The sequence below is a fragment of the Callorhinchus milii genome, unplaced genomic scaffold (genome assembly GCF_018977255.1).
Source record: "Callorhinchus milii isolate IMCB2004 unplaced genomic scaffold, IMCB_Cmil_1.0 Scaffold1, whole genome shotgun sequence".
NCBI lineage: Eukaryota > Metazoa > Chordata > Chondrichthyes > Chimaeriformes > Callorhinchidae > Callorhinchus > Callorhinchus milii.
Window position 1 is genome coordinate 94,510,739 of NW_024704742.1, and position 20,874 is coordinate 94,531,612.

Genomic DNA, 20,874 nt, shown 5'->3' on the forward strand with positions numbered 1-20,874 from the left:
CTGAGATTAATCCAAGTGCAACAGAACTCTGTGCATGTATCTTTACATAGTTCTGAAATGCAGAAAACTAACTTCCAGATTTATGCGTAATTTTACTGGTTATTTACTGGTTGCGGGAGACCAGTAAAAGGGTTTGCTTTCAGCCTGAAGACCCCAAAACATAAACTACGTAGATTGGAAGATTTGGACCTCAATCTGTCCACTCTCTCTCCTGTCAGTTGTTTTATTCATAGAGTTGGTAACAGCAGAACTATGTTGCGTTCAGACTTGAGCCACCTCTGTCGTGATTGCTGTATGAAGCATTCCTCCCACAGTGAAGACCCTTCTAATAATAATTCTTGCATTTGATATTGCACCTTATCATGTCTTGAGTCGTCTCAAGATACCTCTTGATTACTGGGGTCTGTAGAAAACCCAAGTTTCTGTCAACAGATACTTTCTGTGCATGAAACTCCGAACTTACATTTCGCCCACAAAATATAGTCAATTCACTTTACAATGTATTCTGTGAAGATCTTTGAGATGCCTCAACAATATTCTATATTTCAGCGCCTTGGGACGACCTCTCGACGTGAAAGGCTCAACACAAATGTAATTTTGTTGTACTTTGTTGTTGTTATATCAAATGCAAGGATTATTATTATATCCGCACCGGAGTGCACTCCGTGATAGGCTGCGGTCATGGCAAATGGTTTCTTTAGTTTAACTAATTTATTGGTTTTCATCGGAGGGAGAGAGCGAGAAAAAATCAAACCCGAATTTGAGAACAGAGAAGCACAGATCGGGTTTCTCAGAGATTAAAAATAGGTGATTTTCTTATAGACTCTGAACTTGCGGGTCTGTTCCTGAGAGTCTGAGAGCGAATCCCAGGAACAGACCCGCAAGTTCAGAGTCTATAAGAAAATAGACTGGGGGGGTGTGGGGGGGTGGGGGGGTGAGCGAGGTCTGGCTGTCAATCCATCAATCTCACTCTCCAAGTGGGGGAAAAAAAACTGCACCTCTCTCTGATGTCAGAGCAGAAAAACGAGAGCCATTTATTTGAAGGCGGTTTCGAGTGCAACACATTGAGAGAGAGAGAGAGAGAGAGGGAGAGAGCATCACCATCATCAGGTAGTGCTGCTGCTGCTCTCCCTGAGCACTGCCCACAACCGGGTCGATGTGCTGACCCTCTGCAAACCTCTGCTCCAGGATCCGAGAGGGAGAGGGAGGGGGGAGAGGGAGAGGGAGGGCTTGTCCTGGGCTGAGAGCACTCGGTGCTGGGAGCGGACTCCCCGGACCCGATGCTGGAGCTGCTGAACGGCTCTCGGGCCACTCGCTGCCCGGGGTCCGGGGGGTGCAATGGGACGCGGGGGGAGAGTCCGCCGCTGCTGGTGGACGCCTGGTTGGTCCCTCTCTTCTTCGCTCTCATCATGTTGGTGGGGCTGGTGGGCAACTCGCTGGTCATCTACGTGATCACCAAACACAGGCAGATGAGGACAGTCACTAACTTTTATATCGGTAAATAACCTCTTGCTGTATATATATTATTTTTTTTTGGGGGGTGGGGGGGTTTGGGGGGGGTGGGGAGGGAGGACATTCACTGTTTAAAGCACCACATCTTTTCTCGCCTTCAGGAACACTGGGCAAACTGTTGGAATTGCATTAACCCGATGTCAAGGTGGATGGTTGATGCAAACACCAATCCCCTGACAAAGATGAGCAAGAATAATAACAGCAGACCGTTCAGATAGCTTTATGGGATCAATCGTACCGCGTTGTCTTCATTTCCTCTATTTCGCCCACAAATATGCGGTCAATTCGCTTTGCAGTCTATTCTGTGAAGTGCTTTGAGATGTCGAGAAGACGTGAAAAGCGCTATATCAAATGCAAGGATTATTATTATATTATTATTATTTAGCTCTGAATATTTGAACTGCCTGTCTATCTTAGTCTGTCTGACTTGCTGATGTGGGTGTATTCCTCTTCTGGCGAGTCCAAAACACCCCAGTGTACCATGTCTTGGTGAATATTCTCATACAGCATTCTTGGTGTTGCCACATTAATGTTTTTCAGACCTCAACCTCTGGATAACCATTTAGTGACCATTTAAATGGTATCCGTTTGGGAAATTGACAAGCAAAAAATAATGTGTTACTTTGAATAATAATAATAATCCTTGCATTTGATATAGCGCTTTTCACGTCAGGAGGACGTCCCAAAGCGCTTCACAGAACACACTGTAAAGTGAATTGACCGTATATTTGTGGGCGAACGCGGCAGCCAATTGCGCACAGCAATGTCCCACAAACAGTCGTAGATTGAAAATGACCAATTTATTATTGTTTTTGGTTTTGGAGGGATTATTATTAGGCTCTGTGTGGAGTAAGGAAACTTGCCCAAGGTTTCGCCCTGACCTGCCTGGAATTGAACTCAGGTCCCTCGCTTGCAAAGCGAGTGCTCTAACCACTGAGCTACAGGACTCCATAGGTGCAGGTGGGAATGAAAAATAGATACCACCTCTTTCACACATAATGAACGCCTGGGGGTGAGGGGAGGGTAGTTGAGGAGGGTGAAGAGGGAGAAAGTGACCAAAAATATGGTCAAAAAGATATGTTTTGCGGCAATCTGTAAAGATGGGGAGGGAGGTGGCAAGATCAAGGGCCATGGATCAAGGACAAGTTTGCAGGGCTATGGGGAGAGAGCGGGGGAGTGGGATTGAATTGAATAGCTCTTTTAAAAGAGCCGACACAGACACAATGGGCCGAATGGCCTCCTTCTGTGCTGTATAATTGTATGATTCTATGATCAAGGATGTCCAGGATGGAGTTCCAGAGAGCAGAGAGCTTGATGGGGTGGATCGTGCAGGGGACATGAATCAGGAAGTATTAGTTGAGCAGGGACGCCCGATAACTTACTTATAAAGGTAACTCAAACTCCTTTCTTTTCCTTTTCCAGCCAATCTGGCCGCCACTGATATCATTTTCTTGGTTTGCTGTGTTCCTTTCACCGCCACTCTCTATCCCTTGCCCAGTTGGATCTTTGGCGACTTCATGTGCAAATTTGTTAACTATCTCCAGCAGGTCAGTGCCTGAGATTTGAATTATGTGGTGTTGTTGATATATACAGAATAAAAGTTGTGCACAAAATGTAAATTTCACTAATCCTGTTTGTTGATGAGAATGCAATGCAATGTTGAATATTACTGTTGTTTACTTTGGACTTGGTTGTTGGCAACAGACAAGAGAAATTCAAGCAGGTTTGTACAAAGTAAAGTTGAGGAAACTTAAAGTGAGAAACGAGTAGACACAACCAATTAATCCCTGAAGAACAGCTAGGAAACTGCAGTCTCTGGGTTGACCATTTCTGCATGTTTACACACTATGATGTTAACCTCCTCCCCCCTCCACACACACACATTGTGAATAATTGTAATATTAATCTTAAAATGATATTAAGCTCAAAATCATAAAAGAAGTGTGTAATAAGTCAAGTTAAAATAAGAATCAAACATTTAAAAGCTTTATTTGTACTGTGACACTTCATTCTTTTTTGTCTCCTTCACTCTCTTGTTTTTTTTCTAATTTAAATTCTTTTTTTTATTATTTTCTATCCATTCTACTTTTCTTTTAGCTCTTCTGACCTTTTGCTTTAATATTTCCACTTTAAACCCTTTCTTCTTTCAGTTCCCACTGGCTCATTTGAGAAGTGAGAGCAATTTATTTTAAATACCCAAAACAGTCCAACAAGCCACAGAAAGTAAAACAGCTTAAAGATTTCCAACTTCTGATTCAGATTTGAAAAGTTGTAGCAACAGAGGAAGGTAGTTGTCCAGCTATAAGCATCACACATATGATGGCTTTGGCATGCTATGGATTACATGATGAGAACAGTAATCTGCACATATCTGCAGTTGACTCGAATTATTGTGACTTCTCAGAGCTGTGATTGTAATGCAATCTTTAATAATTATATCATTGTATAGCTTATTTAAAAACAATTCTGTACAGGTATATTTTTTCTTGCAAAGCACAAGTTGTATTCTGGCATTTACAGCATATTCTAAAAATTCTGAAAATCCTTTTTTGTTTGTTTCACAGAAGTGTAGCAGGAAAAAGAAACAAAACTCCATGAAATTGCTACTTATCTGTTATGGTTTATTTTATTTAGCTTGTCCATTAATAGAAATGGATGTGTCAGAATGAATGTTGATTATATGTTTGCTGATTAAATATTTATTCTGTTATAAATTCCTTGGAAAGAGTAGTTTTATTGATCATAATTAATGAGGTTTTACAGACTCGATTTGCACTTATTTTATGTATCAGTCTATTTCCGCATTGTTTCTTTGCACTTTAGTGCTCAGCTTACTCAGTGACCGTGCACACACAGCTTGGCTAAATTCTTGTCCATCCAAATCTAAAGAAATACATCCAAAATAACCAAGTTTGAGTAATTTCATGTTTTCAATTTAGTACAGAGCCTCAAAGGGAAAAGGAATTGCTAAGATTCGAACACTTGATAGTTGGCCACAGAGGCTTTTGTATTGTGAAGTTGATTGTAAATCTTCAGATAAATTATTTTTTGGTCCTTTTTCTCATTTATTTTGTTTTGCAGGTTACTGTTCAGGCCACCTGCATCACTCTCACTGCCATGAGTGCTGATCGTTGCTATGCCACAGTGTACCCGTTGAAGTCACTCCGCCACCGTACTCCGAGGGTTGCTATGGCAGTCAGTGTAGGCATCTGGATAGGTAAAACTCTTTTTATTGTGGGCAGACTATATTTGTTTGTGACTCATGTTTCCCTATTCCTCTCACGCCTCCTTTCTTCCAACCAACTACAATCACACTTATATTGTCTCCCATGATTATCACATTATGCATGAAACCAATCAAACTTCATTTGTTTCTACTACATTTTCTTATCCGTTACATCTAAGAACATTAATTATGCTTAATAACTCACGTTTTTGTACCATGAGAACCTTTCACTTTTATTGAAAGGGCTGCTTTGGAATACTTTAATATCTTTTTGCACTGAAATGTACAAGAAAGAACTGAATTATGTAATTAGGTAGCAATTATGTACGCTTTGGTGAGTAATATGAAGGATGGGATTATTTGAGACTGAAAGCTGCTGAATTTTAATAAGTATTTAACTGCATCCTTTGCACTAATTAAATGATATGCATTTTGTAAGCCGGTCTAATACACTTTCACCCTAAAATAAAGTTTGGAATGCATTTTCTCCTGGCAACATGCATATGAAATAGTCAGTGAGGTACAGTACTAAAGGTACAGTAGTACAGGTAAAATCACTGTGTAGTTGAGTTGACTAAAAGCTTGGAAATTAAGACAAAGGTTGACATTCTGTATTAGGAATATTGGCTTCAAAGTTTACTATCAGTAATTTTACATTCTTATGCAATGCAGTCTATTTAATGAAAGGTGATTGGATTTATATTCAACAATTTATTGTTATCTCAGGAAACCACTGATCTTTATGAATTTATCAAGCATATTTAGTTGTCACTTCCTTATATATTGACTAGGCGATCATTTTGAAATGCCCTGACCTAATGGATTGGTTAGGAGAGGTGCAGGAAACAGCAGCACTCAGAAACCAAGCTCGGGGTTAGATCAGATTTCTCTTTGTAAGTGCACCAGTTTGGAAACTCGGACAAAATATAACTGCACACACCAGCAAACACATAAAATAACATCCATTGACAATGTACTGGAAAATCTGGGGCACCTGTATAATAGTTCTCTCTGTATTTATTTGGAAATTAACCTAAGTCATAGCTGTGTAAAAGTAATCTCTGTATTTAGAGGACATGAAAGTAATAATAATAATCCTTGCATTTGATATAGCGTTTTTCATGTCTTCTAGATGTTTCAAAGCGCTTCACAGAATATACTGTAAAGTGAATTGACTTTGGGGGCGAAACGCGGCAGCTAATTCTGCGCAGCAGGGTCCCACAAACAGTCGTGGATTGAGTGACCAAATTATTATTGTTCACTTTTGAGGGATTATTATCAGGTGTGGAATAAGGAAACTTGCCCAAGGTTTTGCACCCTGGCGAAAGTACATATTCTTATGTTCTTAACTCGGGATACAATATATAGTTTGGGACACAACATGTCATGAGGCTGCCAGAATGGTGGAAAGCGAACTGGATAGACCTTGATCTTCTTTTGCCTAGGAAATTCTTATGTTCTTACATATGAAGTAACACTGACTGACATAATATGCGCTGAATGTATACATGCACATGTAATGCAGTTTGATGCTGTGTAACTCAGTTCAATGTTATGTTGTTAGAAGATAGATGTAAAATGAGTTGTAAAATGCTAGGTAGTATTTAAAGTGGAGCTCAGTGGTTAGAGCACTTGCTTTGCAAGAGAGAGACCTGGATTCGATTCCCAGCAGGGTGAAACCTTGGGCAAGTTTCCTTACTCCACATGCCTGATAATAATCCCTCAAAAAAATTAGTCATTTCAATCCACAACTGTTTGTGAGACACTGTTGTGCGCAATTGGCTGCCACATTTTGACCACAAATATACAGTCAATTCACTTTACAGTCTATTCTGCGAAGCGCTTTGAGACATCTAGAAGACAGGAAAATCGCTATATCAAATGCAAGGATTATTATTGTAACTCACAAATAGACAGTATTGTTGAATATTATTCCACTATGAGCTAAATAAAATTCTATTGAAAAAACTGCAAAAAACTTCAACTACTGTTTTTGATCCATATAAATGACCAGAACTTGGGTGTAGGGAGTACAATTTCCAAATTTGCAGATGATACTAAGCTGGAAAAGTAGTAAACAGTGAGGAGGATAGTAGCAGACTGCAAATGGACATAGATAGACTGGTAAAATGGGCAGACACGTGGCAGGTGGCAGATGAAGTTTAATGTGGAGAAAGGCAAAGTGATGAGGAGAGACAGCATAAGCTAAATGGCAGAATCTTAAAGGGGGTGAAGGAACAGAGACACAGAGGGGTTCATATAAATAAATCTTTGAAGGTGGCAGGACAAGTAGATGAAACTATTAAAAAAGCATAAGGGATACTTGGCTTTATAAATAGGGTAATAGAATACAAAAGTCAGGAAGTTATGATGAACCTTTACAAAACATTGGTTCGGCCTCACCTAGAGTACTGTCTTCAGTTCTGGGCCACACTTTAGGAAGGATGTCAAGACATTGGAGAGGGTGCAAAGGAGATTTACCAGGATGGTACCAGGAATGAGGGACTTCATTTATCAGGAGAGGCTAGAGAAGCTAGGATTATTCTCCTTGGAGGAGAGAAGATTAAGAGGAGACTTAATCGACGTTTTCAAAATTATGAGGGGATTCGATACGGTGAATGAGGAGAAACTATTTCCACTGGCGGGTGGGTCGGTAACCCGAGGACACTGATTTAAAATAGTTGTTAAAAGAAACAGAGGGGAGGTGAGGAGAAATTTTTTCACACAATGAGTTGTTCGGATCTGGAATGCATTACCTGAAAGAGTGGTGGAAGCCGATTTGGTAACAACTTTTAAGAGAGAAGTAGATAATTATTTGGGGAGGACAAGCTTGCAGGACTATGGAGAGAGAGAGTAGGAGTGGGATTGATTTCATCTGTATAATATAATCATAGAATTATAAAGCACATAAGGAGGCCATTCGGGCCCATCGTGTCTGTGCTGATTCTTTGAAAAGAGCTATCCAAATCGATCCCACTCCCCCCGCGCTCTCCCCATATCCCTGCAAACGTGTTGAGGCGTTATATCAAATGCAAGGATTATTATTATTATAAACAGGAACAGGAGGACTGTTCCACCAGTTTATTAGATCTCAGCTGATCTTTTAAACCTAATGCCTCACTCTTTTGTCATACTCCATAAAGCCTCTTATAAGTATGTAATTTGTAGGTAATGGCCACTTTCATGCAATGTTTTAGTTTACAAGAACCAACAACAACAAAAATGTCTACTTGCAATATTCAAAGTCAGAATTATAATAGACATATGGTCCAGTAGAGTTCTTCTGATCTATACACTAGCTTGACTACACAGACTACACTGTGCTACAGTCAGCTGGCGCGGCCACCAGGTGTAACTGCAGTGAAAAACGCAAAACTGAAATACATTTTAGGTCATAACTCATGAACGATAGGAGATACCCGAAAGCAAATATGCCTATGTCACTCTCAGACTTGAGACATTTCTGATGAGGTATAAATCATGTCTCTATGTCAATCGGATATTGAGATCCTTTTTGACAGAAGACATTGTCATTTTATTAGTATAGATAGAAGATAGATGAATGCAATCATCAAAGTCTATGTAAATTACTTGTCCAGTCAAAATTCTTCTTGTTAAAGATTTATGCATTCATTTAACAGGTTCATTTGTCCTCTCCATTCCTGTTGTGATCTACCACACACTGGACACCGGATACTGGTATGGGCCACAGACCTACTGTATTGAATCATTTCCATCAATTCATGACCAACAGGCCTATATTCTCTACACATTTCTAGCTGTGTACCTGTTACCTCTCATCACAATCTGCATCTGCTATGCCTTCATGCTGAAAAGAATGAGCCGTCCAGTGGTGGAACCAGTGGACAATAACTACCAGGTGAGAAATATGTTTTCTTACCTCAAGACAGAATGTAGTATTATCCTGTGTGCTTATTCAGTATTAGTCTGGTCCTTGTTTTAATAAATTATTTACTCCAGCAAATAAATAAATTAGTTTTCCCCTTCAAATTCATGTTCTGCTGTTAATATTTTCCACCTCTGGTGTAGGGCACTATGTGGCTCCTTGCAGGGTACTATGAGGTTCCTGTTGCATGCATAATTATGTTGCTCATAAGGACTAATTCTTTTACCCAATAATCGGGGAGAAGTTTACACTATTTATATAGTTTTGAGAATCCAGAATTTAATAAATTAATCAATTCAGTCTTATCTTTGAAGTTGGTTTTCTCCTTATGAATAATAATACTAATCATCATTGTATTTGATACAGAGCTTTAAAGTATTGAGAACATCTCAAAGACCTTCACAAAATTTCTGTGAAGTATAGTGATTGTGTATTTGTAGATGAAAGCAACAGCCAATTTGCACAAGGCAGTGTCTCAAAAATAGCCATGATGTGAAGGACTAAAATGACCTGATTGTTGGCCAGAACACTGGGAGTTTCCACATATATACGGATGATACCCAACTCTATCTCTCTGCCTCTCTGACTCCAGGACGACCGCTGTCCTGACAGAATGTCTGTCAGAAATCAAGCTCTGGATGAGAGCTAACTTTCTTCAACAAGTCCAAGGCCCTCCTGATTGGCTCCCGTCAGAGCCTACATAACTGCGTCGCTGACAGCATCACCATCCATGGATGCACCCTCCACCTTACTAAGCCAGTCCAGAACATTGGCGTCTTGGTTTGAACCTCAACTATCCTTTCTATCCTTCCGTGCCATGACCCACTCTGCCTTCCCCCACCTCCACAACTTCGCCCGACTCCGCCACTGCTTCACCCCATAAGGCTGCCAAAACCCTCGTACACGCCTTCATTACATCAACGCTTGACTATGCAAACTCCTTGCTTGTCGGCCCCCCCAACTCCTCCCTCCACAGGCTGCAGATCATCCAGAACTCTGCAGCCATGACCTCTCCTGCACCAGGCTCCCTGACCATATCACCCCCATCCTCGCCTGACTCCACTGGCTTCCCATCACTCAGAGGATACAGTTCAAGATCTGGCCTTGATCCCCCTACTTCTGCAACATCCTAACCCCTACCACTCTCTCCGCTCAGCGGGCTCCAGCCTGCTTCACTTCCCCCACCTCGCCCACCCCACCATTGGCGGGAGGGCCTTCTCCCACTCTACCCCTACCCTCTATCACGCAGTCCCTTTGCCTCACCCCCTCCTTCAAGACCCATTTCAAGACCCTCCTCTTCAATCGTGCTTTTGATCACCCTGCTTCCCCCCAGCCCTCCACCCTCCCCAATCCCGAGTCCCAGCTCAGGTCCGAAACACTGACTATCCAGCACATGTAATTTTGTTGTTGTTGAGTTTAATTCCCTTCTCTTTTCAAATAATGCCACAATATCCCAAAATTCTGGATGCTGTAAAATATGGAAAATATACATAAATGGAGTAAATCTAGATCCAGGCGAAATTTCTCTCCTGCATTGACTAATAAGACACGGTTTCCACATCATTAGGACAAGTTCTCCTTATGGGAAATATAATTTAGCTTCCGTTTGAACAGCAATTCATAGATTGTCATAGATTGTACAGCATGAAAGCACTCTATTGGGCCCAACCAGTCGGTGCCCGTGTTTATTTTCCACATAAAGTTACCACCCATTCCTTAATCCCTCTCATAGCCTTCTATTCCCTCTCTCTTCTGTGTATATCTAGTTTCCTCTTAAATGTATCTGTACTATCTCCTTCAAACACTGCTTTGGGCAAGCGAGTTCCACATTCTCACTATCTTTTGGTGAAGAATTTATTCCTAATTTATGTTTTAGATCCTGTAGACACTATCTTATACTGTACTTGTGTCCCCTGATTACGACTTTCCAACAACTGTGAACAGCCTATTTATGACAACCTAATAATTCATATTGGTAATCCCAAAATCATAACTCTTGTGTATTAGAATAGGAAATTGTATCAGAACAAAATCACATTCAACACTTTATATAAGAGGTTTGCATATCCATAAAAGTTAATGTTAAGAGAGAAGTATTCATATGCGGGAGTAAAAAAGAAAATGTTTAAACACTTTATAGACCATCTTAATTTTTTTTTTACCTTTTTCTTAATCCCAGGTACAACTTTTGGCAGAGAGATCAGAGGCTGTCCGCTCTAAAGTTTCAAAGATGGTGGTTGTGATCGTCCTATTGTTTACAGTCTGTTGGGGTCCGATTCAGCTGTTCATCCTTTTTCAGGCATTTGACTCCAGCTTCAAGCGAAACTACAACACCTACAAGATCAAAATCTGGGCACATTGCATGTCTTATTCCAACTCCTCAATCAATCCTATTGTGTATGCCTTCATGGGGGCCAACTTCAGGAAATCTTTTAAAACTGTCTTTCCTTTCTTGTTCAAGAAGAGAGTCGGAAGCACTGGTGGGGCAGCTGTAAATACAGAGATGCATTTCTTGTCATCTGGGACGTAACCTTTACATGTGACTAGAAGCAAAAATGAACACATTGCATAGAGAGATTATGGGGATCAGTTGGCGCTTATTTCTAGATTTACTCTGTTTTTCTCAGCGCTTCAGAGCATTCAGACGTCTTAAATTTTGAAGTCAGATTTCTGTCATTTCTTTTAAAAACTGCAGAAAAGTAACTTCAAAGTCGAGACTAAATTCAACAACTTGCCAAATTTTGAACATGCTAAAAGTGCTACATCAATAGAGAAAATGTAGACCCAGGTGGAATTTCACCCCAGCTCCAATTATAGCATCCATCGTGCCTTTAATAGATTGAATTGTCCGCAATGGAAATGAAATCACACAGTTTTCTGATTTATTCCCACCTCCTTTGTTATAAATAATCGCAAATCTACCATCAGAATTAGTATTACACTCTCATAGATTGAGGATGTTAACTCTCACAAATGAGACAGATATAATAATTTGTGCGGGATTTGTATATTTTATCAGCATGCCTTTTTGGATAAAGGAACATTTAAGAGAGGTGTAAGGTACTGAATTTTTCCCCTCATTTTAAATGTTATAAGTGTATAATGACCAATTAATCCTTAGATTATCAGAAAGCCCCAGAAGACTGACAGTTTCTAAGATGATTGGCTTTAACTTCACACACTGATCCTGAATAAAATACTTCTAGCATTGGTTTCTTTCCATTACCCCTCATCACCCTGCTTTATATTGTAGAACTATTAGCCAGAGGTCGTCTGAGAACAAACGTGTTATGCAGTGCCTTCCTATATGACACAAGGTCCTAGTCTATAGGTGACACCATGTGTTTCATTCATGATGTCATTGCAAAACATATGTCCCCTTTAAATAGAAGGTTACCAAAGAGTCTTATTTTTCATAATTTCGTTAAGACTTATTAGACATTGTAATGGTATCACAACTTTTTAGTTACCCTGTAGTTCAGAGTAGCAAAGTTGTAAATTCAGTTGGCTGATCTCTAGAGGTTGCATTTGGAAATCATCAAAACCTATTCATTATCCCTGTTAATGCCCTGCAGTGAGAGAGGAGAAATAAATTTAATAAAAGTATTAAAGATACAGGACAATTTTAATGTTTCATGTAGGGTTAACGTCGAGGATCATAGGCTCCATCTGAGAGAAAAGGTCAGTTTTGAAGGCCGTGGTGTTGTTAACCTTTGAAATGTCGCAAGGATTATTGAAGTATTTGTGATTATAGGAAAGTTTGTTAAATATAAATGTTAATTTAGTTGGTTAAGTGTAAGTGATTAACATAAAACTTGGTTCAATATTTTTGCAAGGCACTTGAACAAAGCAGACTTTTTTTTCGAAAAAGGTCTTTTAATACATATTTTTGTGTGAACTTCATGTAATTTGAAAGCAGATTTGTTCTGTGGGAGTTATCTCCACTGGCAGATGGATTTGAGGCTGGCCAAAAAAAAAATTTTATGGCCCGGTTAGGCCAAATTCTACTTTAATCCTGGTGGGTCAATTCAGAGTTGCACTCTTTGGAAATTGCCAAAATGAAAATAGTAATATTACTGTTTTACACAGCATCTACTTTCAAGTTAGGGATGCTTCCTATTTGCCCACTGCCGCCAGTATAAATACAAAATAATACAGATATGTAACTCTAGAGGGCACTGCTTATTGGAAGAATAGTGCGTCTAATATTCTATTTGTATTTGAGTTCTTCGGTTCCCATGCTTAAGATTATGGCACCAGACTGCTTTTAAAACTTTAGACATACGACTGGGTCTACAAATGACATATTGCATGCTCCTTTTATGACCGATGTGCAATATAGACCCACGTGCCCTCAGGCTGCCGAAACCCTCATACGTGGAGTCCTGTAGCTCAGTGGTTAGAGCACTCGCTTTGCAAGTGAGAGACCTGAGTTCAATTCCAGGCAGAGGACGAAACCTTGGGCAAGTTTCCTTACCCCACACAGAGCCTAATAATAATCCCTCCAAAACCAAAAACAATAATAAATTGGTCATTTTCAATTCCACGACTGTTTGTAGGTCACTGCTGTGCGCAATTGGCTGCCGCGTTCGCCCACAAATATACAGTCAATTCACTTTACAGTATATTCTGTGAAGCGCTTTGGGACGTCCTCCCGACGTGAAAAGCGCTATATCAAATGCAAGGATTATTATTATACCTGCCTTCATTCCAACCATGGTTGACTACACCTACTCCCTGTTTGTTGGCCTTCCCAACTCTTCCCTCCACGAGCTGCAGGTCGTGTCCTCTCCCGCACCAGGCTCCATGACCCCATTACACCCTCCCTTGCCCGGCTCCACTGACTCCCCATTCCTCAGGATTGAGTTCAAAATTCTCATCCTCACCTTCAAGACCCTCCATGGCTTTGCCCCCTCCTACCTCTCCAACCTGCTAACCCCTTATCAAACTGTCCGCTCCCTCCACTCAGCAGGCTCTGGGCTGTTCCATGTCCCCTGCCCCACCATCGGTGATCAGACCTTTAGCCTCTGTGCCCCCACCCTATGGAACTCCATCCCACATTCCCTTCGCCTCGTTCCCTCCTTTACTTCCTTCAAGGCACACCTCAAGCCCCTCTTCGACCCTGCCAAAGGCCACCTTCTTATCCTCTCTGCCCTCCACCCTCCCTGATCCTAACCCCACCCCCCGCTTGGGTTCAGCGCCTTGGGACGTCCTCCCAACATGAAAGGCGCTTTACAAATGTAATTCTGTATTGTATTACATGACCTTTATGTGGAACTCTGGTCTATCTAAATGGTAGTGGTAATGGATTTCCGCATGGGCCAGACACTCAGCAGACAAAAAAAATTTTTTATAGCCTGGTTAGGTCATCTCTAAATTGGCGCAGAATTGGCAGTGATGCTGGTGACACCCAGAGGTTCAGTTATCTCGCTGTACATTGTATCTCTGCTAACAGACTACTGCATCAAAGATATTTTGTGTCTTTGTGGTTGCTTTTCTTTGTTAAGTGATGTGTGATATGTATTGCCACATGTTGTTGTACTTGTGCTTGGCAAATTATATGTAGGATAGTTCAGTCAGTCAGAGCAAAAGATTCTGGGTCAATTCACTCTTTGGAAATTGATAAAATAAAAAGCGAATGATTTGCAGTATTACAAACAGGATTCAAACCACTAATTTTGTGACTTCTGTTTACGAATATCTGAAAGCTTTCTAATTCACGATTCACAAAATTGGTCAATTACAGTATTTATAAATGCCCATGGACTACTTACGTGAACCTTACCAAATGGAGAAGAAAATTGTTTAGTTCATATTAATGATGGCGCTACTTGGCCCGCAAGGAGCAGAATAAACTCCTCCCTCAGAAGTTTTAGTCAATCAAAATAATTGTGAAGTTGTGAAAATCAGCAGGAATGGATCTGGAAATATCTGGAAATAATTAAACTGAACAGAAAATACCACTTTCATATAAAAAAGCAGCCGTTTAAAACATGTTGATATACATAAGATTTCCATTTAGTTTGCATTTTAGGCCTGCTTCTCTAAAAGCAATCAAGTTAAAGATTCCTCGAGAGATAAATCGTCCTCTTGTGAAGATGTGAATGTTAATGTGTTTTGATCAAGATATTAAAATGTGGCATAAATGAATACCTTACTGGGTAACCATTGAATATTTGAATATTTTTGTAAATCTGGAGTATTTGTTCTCTCTCTGTGTGAGGGTTTAGTTCTCTCTCTTTGTGTGAGGGTGTAGTTCTAAGTATGTGTGAGGATGTAGTTCTCAGTATGTGTGAGGGTGTAGTTCTCAGTATGTGTGAGGATGTAGTTCTCAGTATGTGTGAGGGTGTAGTTCTCAGTATGTGTGAGGGGGTAGTTCTGTCTCTCTCTCAGTGAAGGTGTAGTTCTCTCTCTTTGTGTGAGGGTGTAGCTCTCTGTATGTGTGAGGGGGTAGTTCTGTCTCTCTCTGTGAAGGTGTAGTTCTCTCTCTGTGTGAGGGTGTAGTTCTCTCTCTCTCTCAGTGAAGGTGTAGTTCTCTCTCTCTCTCAGTGAAGGTGTAGTCTCTCTCTCTCTGTGAGGGTGTAGTTCTCTCTCAGAGAAAGTGCAGTTCTCTCTGTGTGTGTGAGGGTGTAGTCTCTGTGTGTGTGTGTGTGTGTGAGGGTGTGTGTAGTCTCGCTCTCTGTGAGGGTGTAGTCGTGTGTGAGGGTGTGTGTAGTCTCTCTCTGTGTGTAGTCTCTCTCTCTCTGTGTAGTCTCTCTGTGTGTAGTCTCTCTCTCTGTGTGTAGTCTCTCTCTCTGTGTAGTCTCTCTCTCTGTGTGCAGCCTCTCTCTCTCTCTGTGTAGTCTCTCTCTCTGTGTGTAGTCTCTCTCTCTGTGTGTAGTCTCTCTCTCTGTGTAGTCTCTCTCTCTGTGTGCAGCCTCTCTCTCTGTGTAGTCTCTCTCTCTCTGTGTAGTCTCTCTCTGTGTAGTCTCTCTCTCTGTGTGCAGCCTCTCTCTCTGTGTAGTCTCTCTGTGTGTAGTCTCTCTCTGTGTGTAGTCTCTCTCTCTCTGTGTAGTCTCTCTGTGTGTGTAGTCTCTCTCTCTCTGTGTAGTCTCTCTGTGTGTAGTCTCTCTCTCTCTGTGTAGTCTCTCTCTCTGTGTAGTCTCTCTCTCTGTGTAGCCTCTCTCTCTGTGTAGTCTCTCTGTGTGTAGTCTCTCTCTGTGTAGTCTCTCTCTTCTCTCTCTCTCTCTCTCTCTGTAGTCTCTCTCTCTCTCTGTGTAGTCTCTCTCTGTGTGTAGTCTCTCTCTGTGTGTAGTCTCTCTCTGTGTAGTCTCTCTCTGTGTGTAGTCTCTCTCTCTGTGTAGTCTCTCTCTGTGTGTAGCCTCTCTCTGTGTGTAGTCTCTCTCTCTGTGTGTAGTCTTTCTCTCTCTCTGTGTAGTCTCTCTCTCTCTCTCTGTGTAGTCTCTCTCTGTGTGTAGTCTCTCTGTGTGTAGTCTCTCTCTCTCTCTCTCTCTCTGTGTAGTCTCTCTCTCTCTCTCTCTCTCTCTCTGTGTAGTCTCTCTCTGTGTGTAGTCTCTCTGTGTGTAGCCTCTCTCTCTCTCTGTGTGTAGTCTCTCTCTCTGTGTGTAGTCTCTCTCTCTCTCTGTGTAGTCTCTCTGTGTGTAGCCTCTCTCAGTGAGGGTGTAGTCTCTCTCTGTGTTGTCTCTCTGTGTGTAGTCTCTCTGTGTGTAGCCTCTCTCAGTGAGGGTGTAGTCTCTCTCTGTGTTGTCTCTCTGTGTGTAGTCTCTCTGTGTGTAGCCTCTCTCAGTGAGGGTGTAGTCTCTCTCTGTGTTGTTCTCTGTGTGTAGTCTCTCTGTGTGTAGCCTCTCTCAGTGAGGGTGTAGTCTCTCTCTGTGTTGTCTCTCTGTGTGTAGTCTCTCTGTGTGTAGCCTCTCTCAGTGAGGGTGTAGTCTCTCTCTGTGTTGTCTCTCTGTGTGTAGTCTCTCTGTGTGTAGCCTCTCTCAGTGAGGGTGTAGTCTCTCTCTGTGTTGTCTCTCTGTGTGTAGTCTCTCTGTGTGTAGCCTCTCTCAGTGAGGGTGTAGTCTCTCTGTGTTGTCTCTCTGTGTGTAGTCTCTCTCTCTGTGTGTAGCCTCTCTCAGTGAGGGTGTAGTCTCTCTCTGTGTTGTCTCTCTGTGTGTAGTCTCTCTCTGTGTGTAGTCTCTCTCAGTGAGGGTGTAGCCTCTCTCTGTGTAGCCTCTCTGTGTGTAGCCTCTCTCTCTGTGTGTAGTCTCTCTGTGTTGTCTCTCTGTGTGTAGTCTCTCTCTGTGTGTAGTCTCTCTCAGTGAGGGTGTAGCCTCTCTGTGTGTAGTCTCTCTCTGTGTGTAGCCTCTCTCTCTGTGTGTAGCCTCTCTCTCTGTGTTGTTCTCTGTGTGTAGTCTCTCTCTGTGTGTAGTCTCTCTCAGTGAGGGTGTAGCCTCTCTCTGTGTAGCCTCTCTGTGTGTAGCCTCTCTGTGTAGCCTCTCTCTGTGTGTAGTCTCTCTCAGTGAGGGTGTAGCCTCTCTCTGTGTAGCCTCTCTGTGTGTAGCCTCTCTCTCTGTGTTGCTCAGGTGATGGTGGGTTTGGGTGGGGGGCGGAGGGCCGCCCGCTCGGTGCCGGTGCTGCTGCTGTTGCTGGCGCTCGGGGCCTGTCTGGCCTTCCTGGGGCTCAGCTCCTGGGTGTGGAGGGCGCGGGGAGCCGAGCTGCAGCTGCGGCTGTCGGGGTTGGAGGCCAAGTCACGGAGGGCCGAGGTCGACAGGAGCGCGGCCGAGCTCCAGAGGCACCAACTCCAGGTCCACCTGCACACCCAGGCCGAGGAGCACCGCAAGGAGGTGGCCGAGCTGTCCGACCTCCACCACCAGCAGCGCCAGGCAGAGGCCGACATCTGCCGAGATGATAAGGTAACCGGGGGGGGGGACATGGGGGGGAGAGGGGGGAGACATGGGGGGGAGGGGGAGACATGTGGGGGGGGGAGACATGGGGGGGAGGGGGGAGACATGGGGGGGGAGGAGGGAGTGACATGGGGGGAGGAGGGGGAGGGGGGAGACATGGTGGGGGGGAGACAGGGGGTGGGGAGGGGTGACATGGTGGGGGGAGACGGGGTGGGGAGGGGTGACATGGTGGGGGGGAGACGGGGTGGGGAGGGGTGACATGGTGGGGGGGAGACGGGGTGGGGAGGGGTGACATGGTGGGGGGGAGACGGGGGTGGGGAGGGGTGACATGGTGGGGGGAGACAGGGGATGGGGAGGGGTGACATGGTGGGGGGGAGACGGGGTGGGGAGGGGTGACATGGTGGGGGAGACGGGGTGGGGAGGGGTGACATGGTGGGGGGGAGACGGGGTGGGGAGGGGTGACATGGTGGGGGGAGACGGGGGTGGGGAGGGGTGACATGGTGGGGGGGAGACGGGGTGGGGAGGGGTGACATGGTGGGTGTGTTTGCCTGTTGCACACATTCCTTCACATTATTATTATTGTACGGTTTCCTGGTTGTGTCTCAGGGCGGTGCTGCTGCCTCTGTTGCTTCACACCTGTTTGCTGTCTTGAGTCTTCACATAAGGAAACAAATAATGTTTAATATCAGGCTGTGTGTGTAGGGGGTGGGTGTATGGGTGGGGGTGTGTGTGGGGTGGGGGGGTAGGGGGGTGCGTGGGGTGGGTGTATGGGTGGGGGTGGGTGTAGGGGGGTGTGCGTGGGGTGGGTGTATGGGTGGGGGTGGGTGTAGGGGGGTGTGCGTGGGGTGGGTGTATGGGTGGGGGTGGGGGGGCTTATCGTTTGATTTTAGAGCCTGTCCTTGTGTGAGGCGTCCTACAGCTCAGTGGTTAGAGCACTCACTTTACAAGCGAGACACCTGGGTTCAATTCCAGGCAGAGGGCGAAACCTTGGGCAAGTTTCCTTACTCCACACACCTAATAATAATCCCTCCAAAACCAAAAACAATAATAAATTGGTCAATCCATGACTGTTTGTGGGACACTGCTGTGCGCAATTGGCTGCCGCGTTTGCACACAAATATACAGTCAATTCACTTTACGGTATATTCTGTGAAGCGCTTTTGGACGTCTAGAAGACGTGAAAAGCACTATATCAAATGCAAGGATTATTATTATATATTATTATTATAACTCTTCCTGATTTCTTTAACATTAGATTATTAACTTTTTAAAAAAAATTCTTTGAAGCACTGAGTTGTTGGGGACAAAGAGCTGAAGAAATACCAGAATACAGTTTTTTTTCTGCTGGATATGATTTATTTAGTTGTAAGGTATTGTGTGTTTAACTGCTCGATGCGACTTAATTTGTTGCATAGTATCTGTCGTGTGTTTGCAACGTTTATCATCACTGATCCATTTATTATCACATCGATTATAAAATCTTGCTTCTCCCCCTGCCTTCAAAAGCCTGTTTTAATTTTTTTTGCTTTGGCAGTTGTTTTAAATTAGTTAGATATTAGCTTGGCTTACTTTGAGGTGCCAAGATATACAACTTTATGACTCCCGAAGCACGAGTGTTACCTTCTGTATATATTTTCTCCTACCTCCTCTATGTTCTCTGTCATATTTTCGTGATGCATGTGAGAAAGGTGTTATAGAAGTTTAATTTATACATCGATTGCTGCTTGTTCCTGAAAATGATGTTCTCGCTTTACATTTGGAAATGTATATTTTTTAAAATAAACTGTTTGGGATGCCAATGCCTTATCTAGAGTTTCCGTAAAGTATAATGATTTTCTAGGTCCAAAGGTCCTGATTCTGGCTTTCAGTTCATGTTCTGGGCTGATGCTTCAGTGCAGCATTAGGAGAGCGCTGAATTATTGGAGATGTCGTCCTTAGGGTGAGACATCCTGTCTGCCTGAGCAGGTGGAACGTGAATGAACCTATAAGACTGTTTGATACTAACAGTCCGTCTGTCAATTGGTAATTCACATGGCTGCAAGGATTAGTAATAATAAAAAAAACTTTCCATTCATATAACACTTTATCACATTTTCGAGACATCTCAAAGGGCTTCACAGAATATATTCTAAAGTGAATTGACTGTATATTTTGTGGGCAAAATGCAGCAGCACACAGCAGTGTCCCACAAATAATCGTGGATTGAGTGACCATATTATTATTTTATTGAAGGGATTATTACCCCCAGAAAAGCAATCCACCAATTGACTAACAACCGGGTTCCTATTTACTGCCAGGTAAACAGGCGTGTGGAGTAAGGAAACTTGCCCAAAGTTTCACCCTGCTGAGAATCAAACCCACGTAGAAGACTGGAGAAATTGCAGAGTAGAGGAAATCAAGTTTTCCAAATTATTAATGGTTTGGATAGAGTGAATGAAGAGAAACTTTTTCTTTTATTGATGCTACTAACAAGTGGGTATAAATTGAGGATGATCGTCAGGGGAAAGAATAGGGAAAGTCGGGAGAACTTGTTTTAGGTGTCATCTTACCTTGGGTCAGAAGATTGTGGGTGCTTTACCAATATTATACACTATAATGTTATGATGCAGGACCGGAAAAACAATTGTGCTCTATCCAAGCTCTCCGAAGTTAAACAAAAACTCATACTTTGTTTTCTCTCATACTCAGTAATTCAATTCTTTACCAAATTGCTAACTAATTTGCTTTGACTTAATCTGCCTCCTCCATGGGTGGCCTGTCACATACTCTTCTCTCTGTGCAAGATTAAATCTGAACTGTGCTCACTTTTTTCTCATGACCTGGAATCTGTGTTTTACCACCATTTGTTGACCATGTGAAACATATCATTCGGGTTGAATTGATCCGTGCTCTTTAGGATTTTAAGTACTTAAATAAGATCTTCTTTTGGCTTCTCTTCTTCAGTGTGAATATTCTCAGCTTCTGTAGTCTTTCCTTGTAACTCTGCTGTGAACCTGCTGAATTAATGCAGATAATGCCATGCTATACTGTTGGCAAATGTGGAAGCCAATTTGTGCACAGCAGTGTGTGTCCCACAAACGTCCATGAAGTGAATGACCAATTTTATCTGGGGGATTGTTGGCCAAGACACTGGGAGGAAACTACTGTTTCTTTGACTAATGCCATGGGATCCTTAAAGTCCACCTGCTTAGGCAGTCTGGATCTTGGTTTAATGTCTTACCCGAAGGATGGCACCCGAAACAACACAGCATGTTTCCTGTACTCCATTGGAGTGTCAGCCTAGACTAAATCACTTCAATGTCTCAATGTGGGGCTTGAGCCCACAAAGTTCAGACTCAGGCAAG

The 20,874-nt window shown here is 42.8% G+C and overlaps 2 protein-coding genes across 2 annotated transcripts in view; both read left to right on the forward strand.

Moving 5' to 3' along the window:
* Positions 1 to 1,394: 1,394 nt before the first annotated feature.
* Positions 1,395 to 11,222, forward strand: LOC103188180 (G-protein coupled receptor 54-like). Its single transcript, XM_007908065.2, has 5 exons — positions 1,395 to 1,497; positions 2,935 to 3,059; positions 4,594 to 4,729; positions 8,380 to 8,618; positions 10,825 to 11,222. The coding sequence occupies exons 1-5, from the start codon at positions 1,410 to 1,412 to the stop codon at positions 11,173 to 11,175; spliced, it is 939 nt and encodes a 312-aa protein (XP_007906256.2). The 5' UTR covers positions 1,395 to 1,409; the 3' UTR covers positions 11,176 to 11,222.
* A 5,975-nt stretch (positions 11,223 to 17,197) lies between these two features.
* LOC103188179 (Golgi membrane protein 1) overlaps positions 17,198 to 20,874 on the forward strand; it is a 29,319-nt gene continuing 25,642 nt past the window's right edge. Inside the window, exon 1 of the mRNA XM_042333380.1 lies at positions 17,198 to 17,539. Coding sequence (XP_042189314.1) covers positions 17,213 to 17,539 — 327 coding nt within the window. The 5' untranslated portion in view covers positions 17,198 to 17,212. The remainder of the gene's footprint in view (positions 17,540 to 20,874) is intronic.

Bases quoted from the DNA above. Each gene is read 5' to 3' on its own strand.
- LOC103188180 (XM_007908065.2), top strand. From the start codon at position 1,410: ATGTTGGTGGGGCTGGTGGGCAACTCGCTGGTCATCTACGTGATCACC. The intron at 4,730-8,379 runs GTAAAACTCTTT...TTCATTTAACAG, and splicing joins CAGTGTAGGCATCTGGATAG to GTTCATTTGTCCTCTCCATT. The intron at 8,619-10,824 runs GTGAGAAATATG...TCTTAATCCCAG, and splicing joins CAGTGGACAATAACTACCAG to GTACAACTTTTGGCAGAGAG.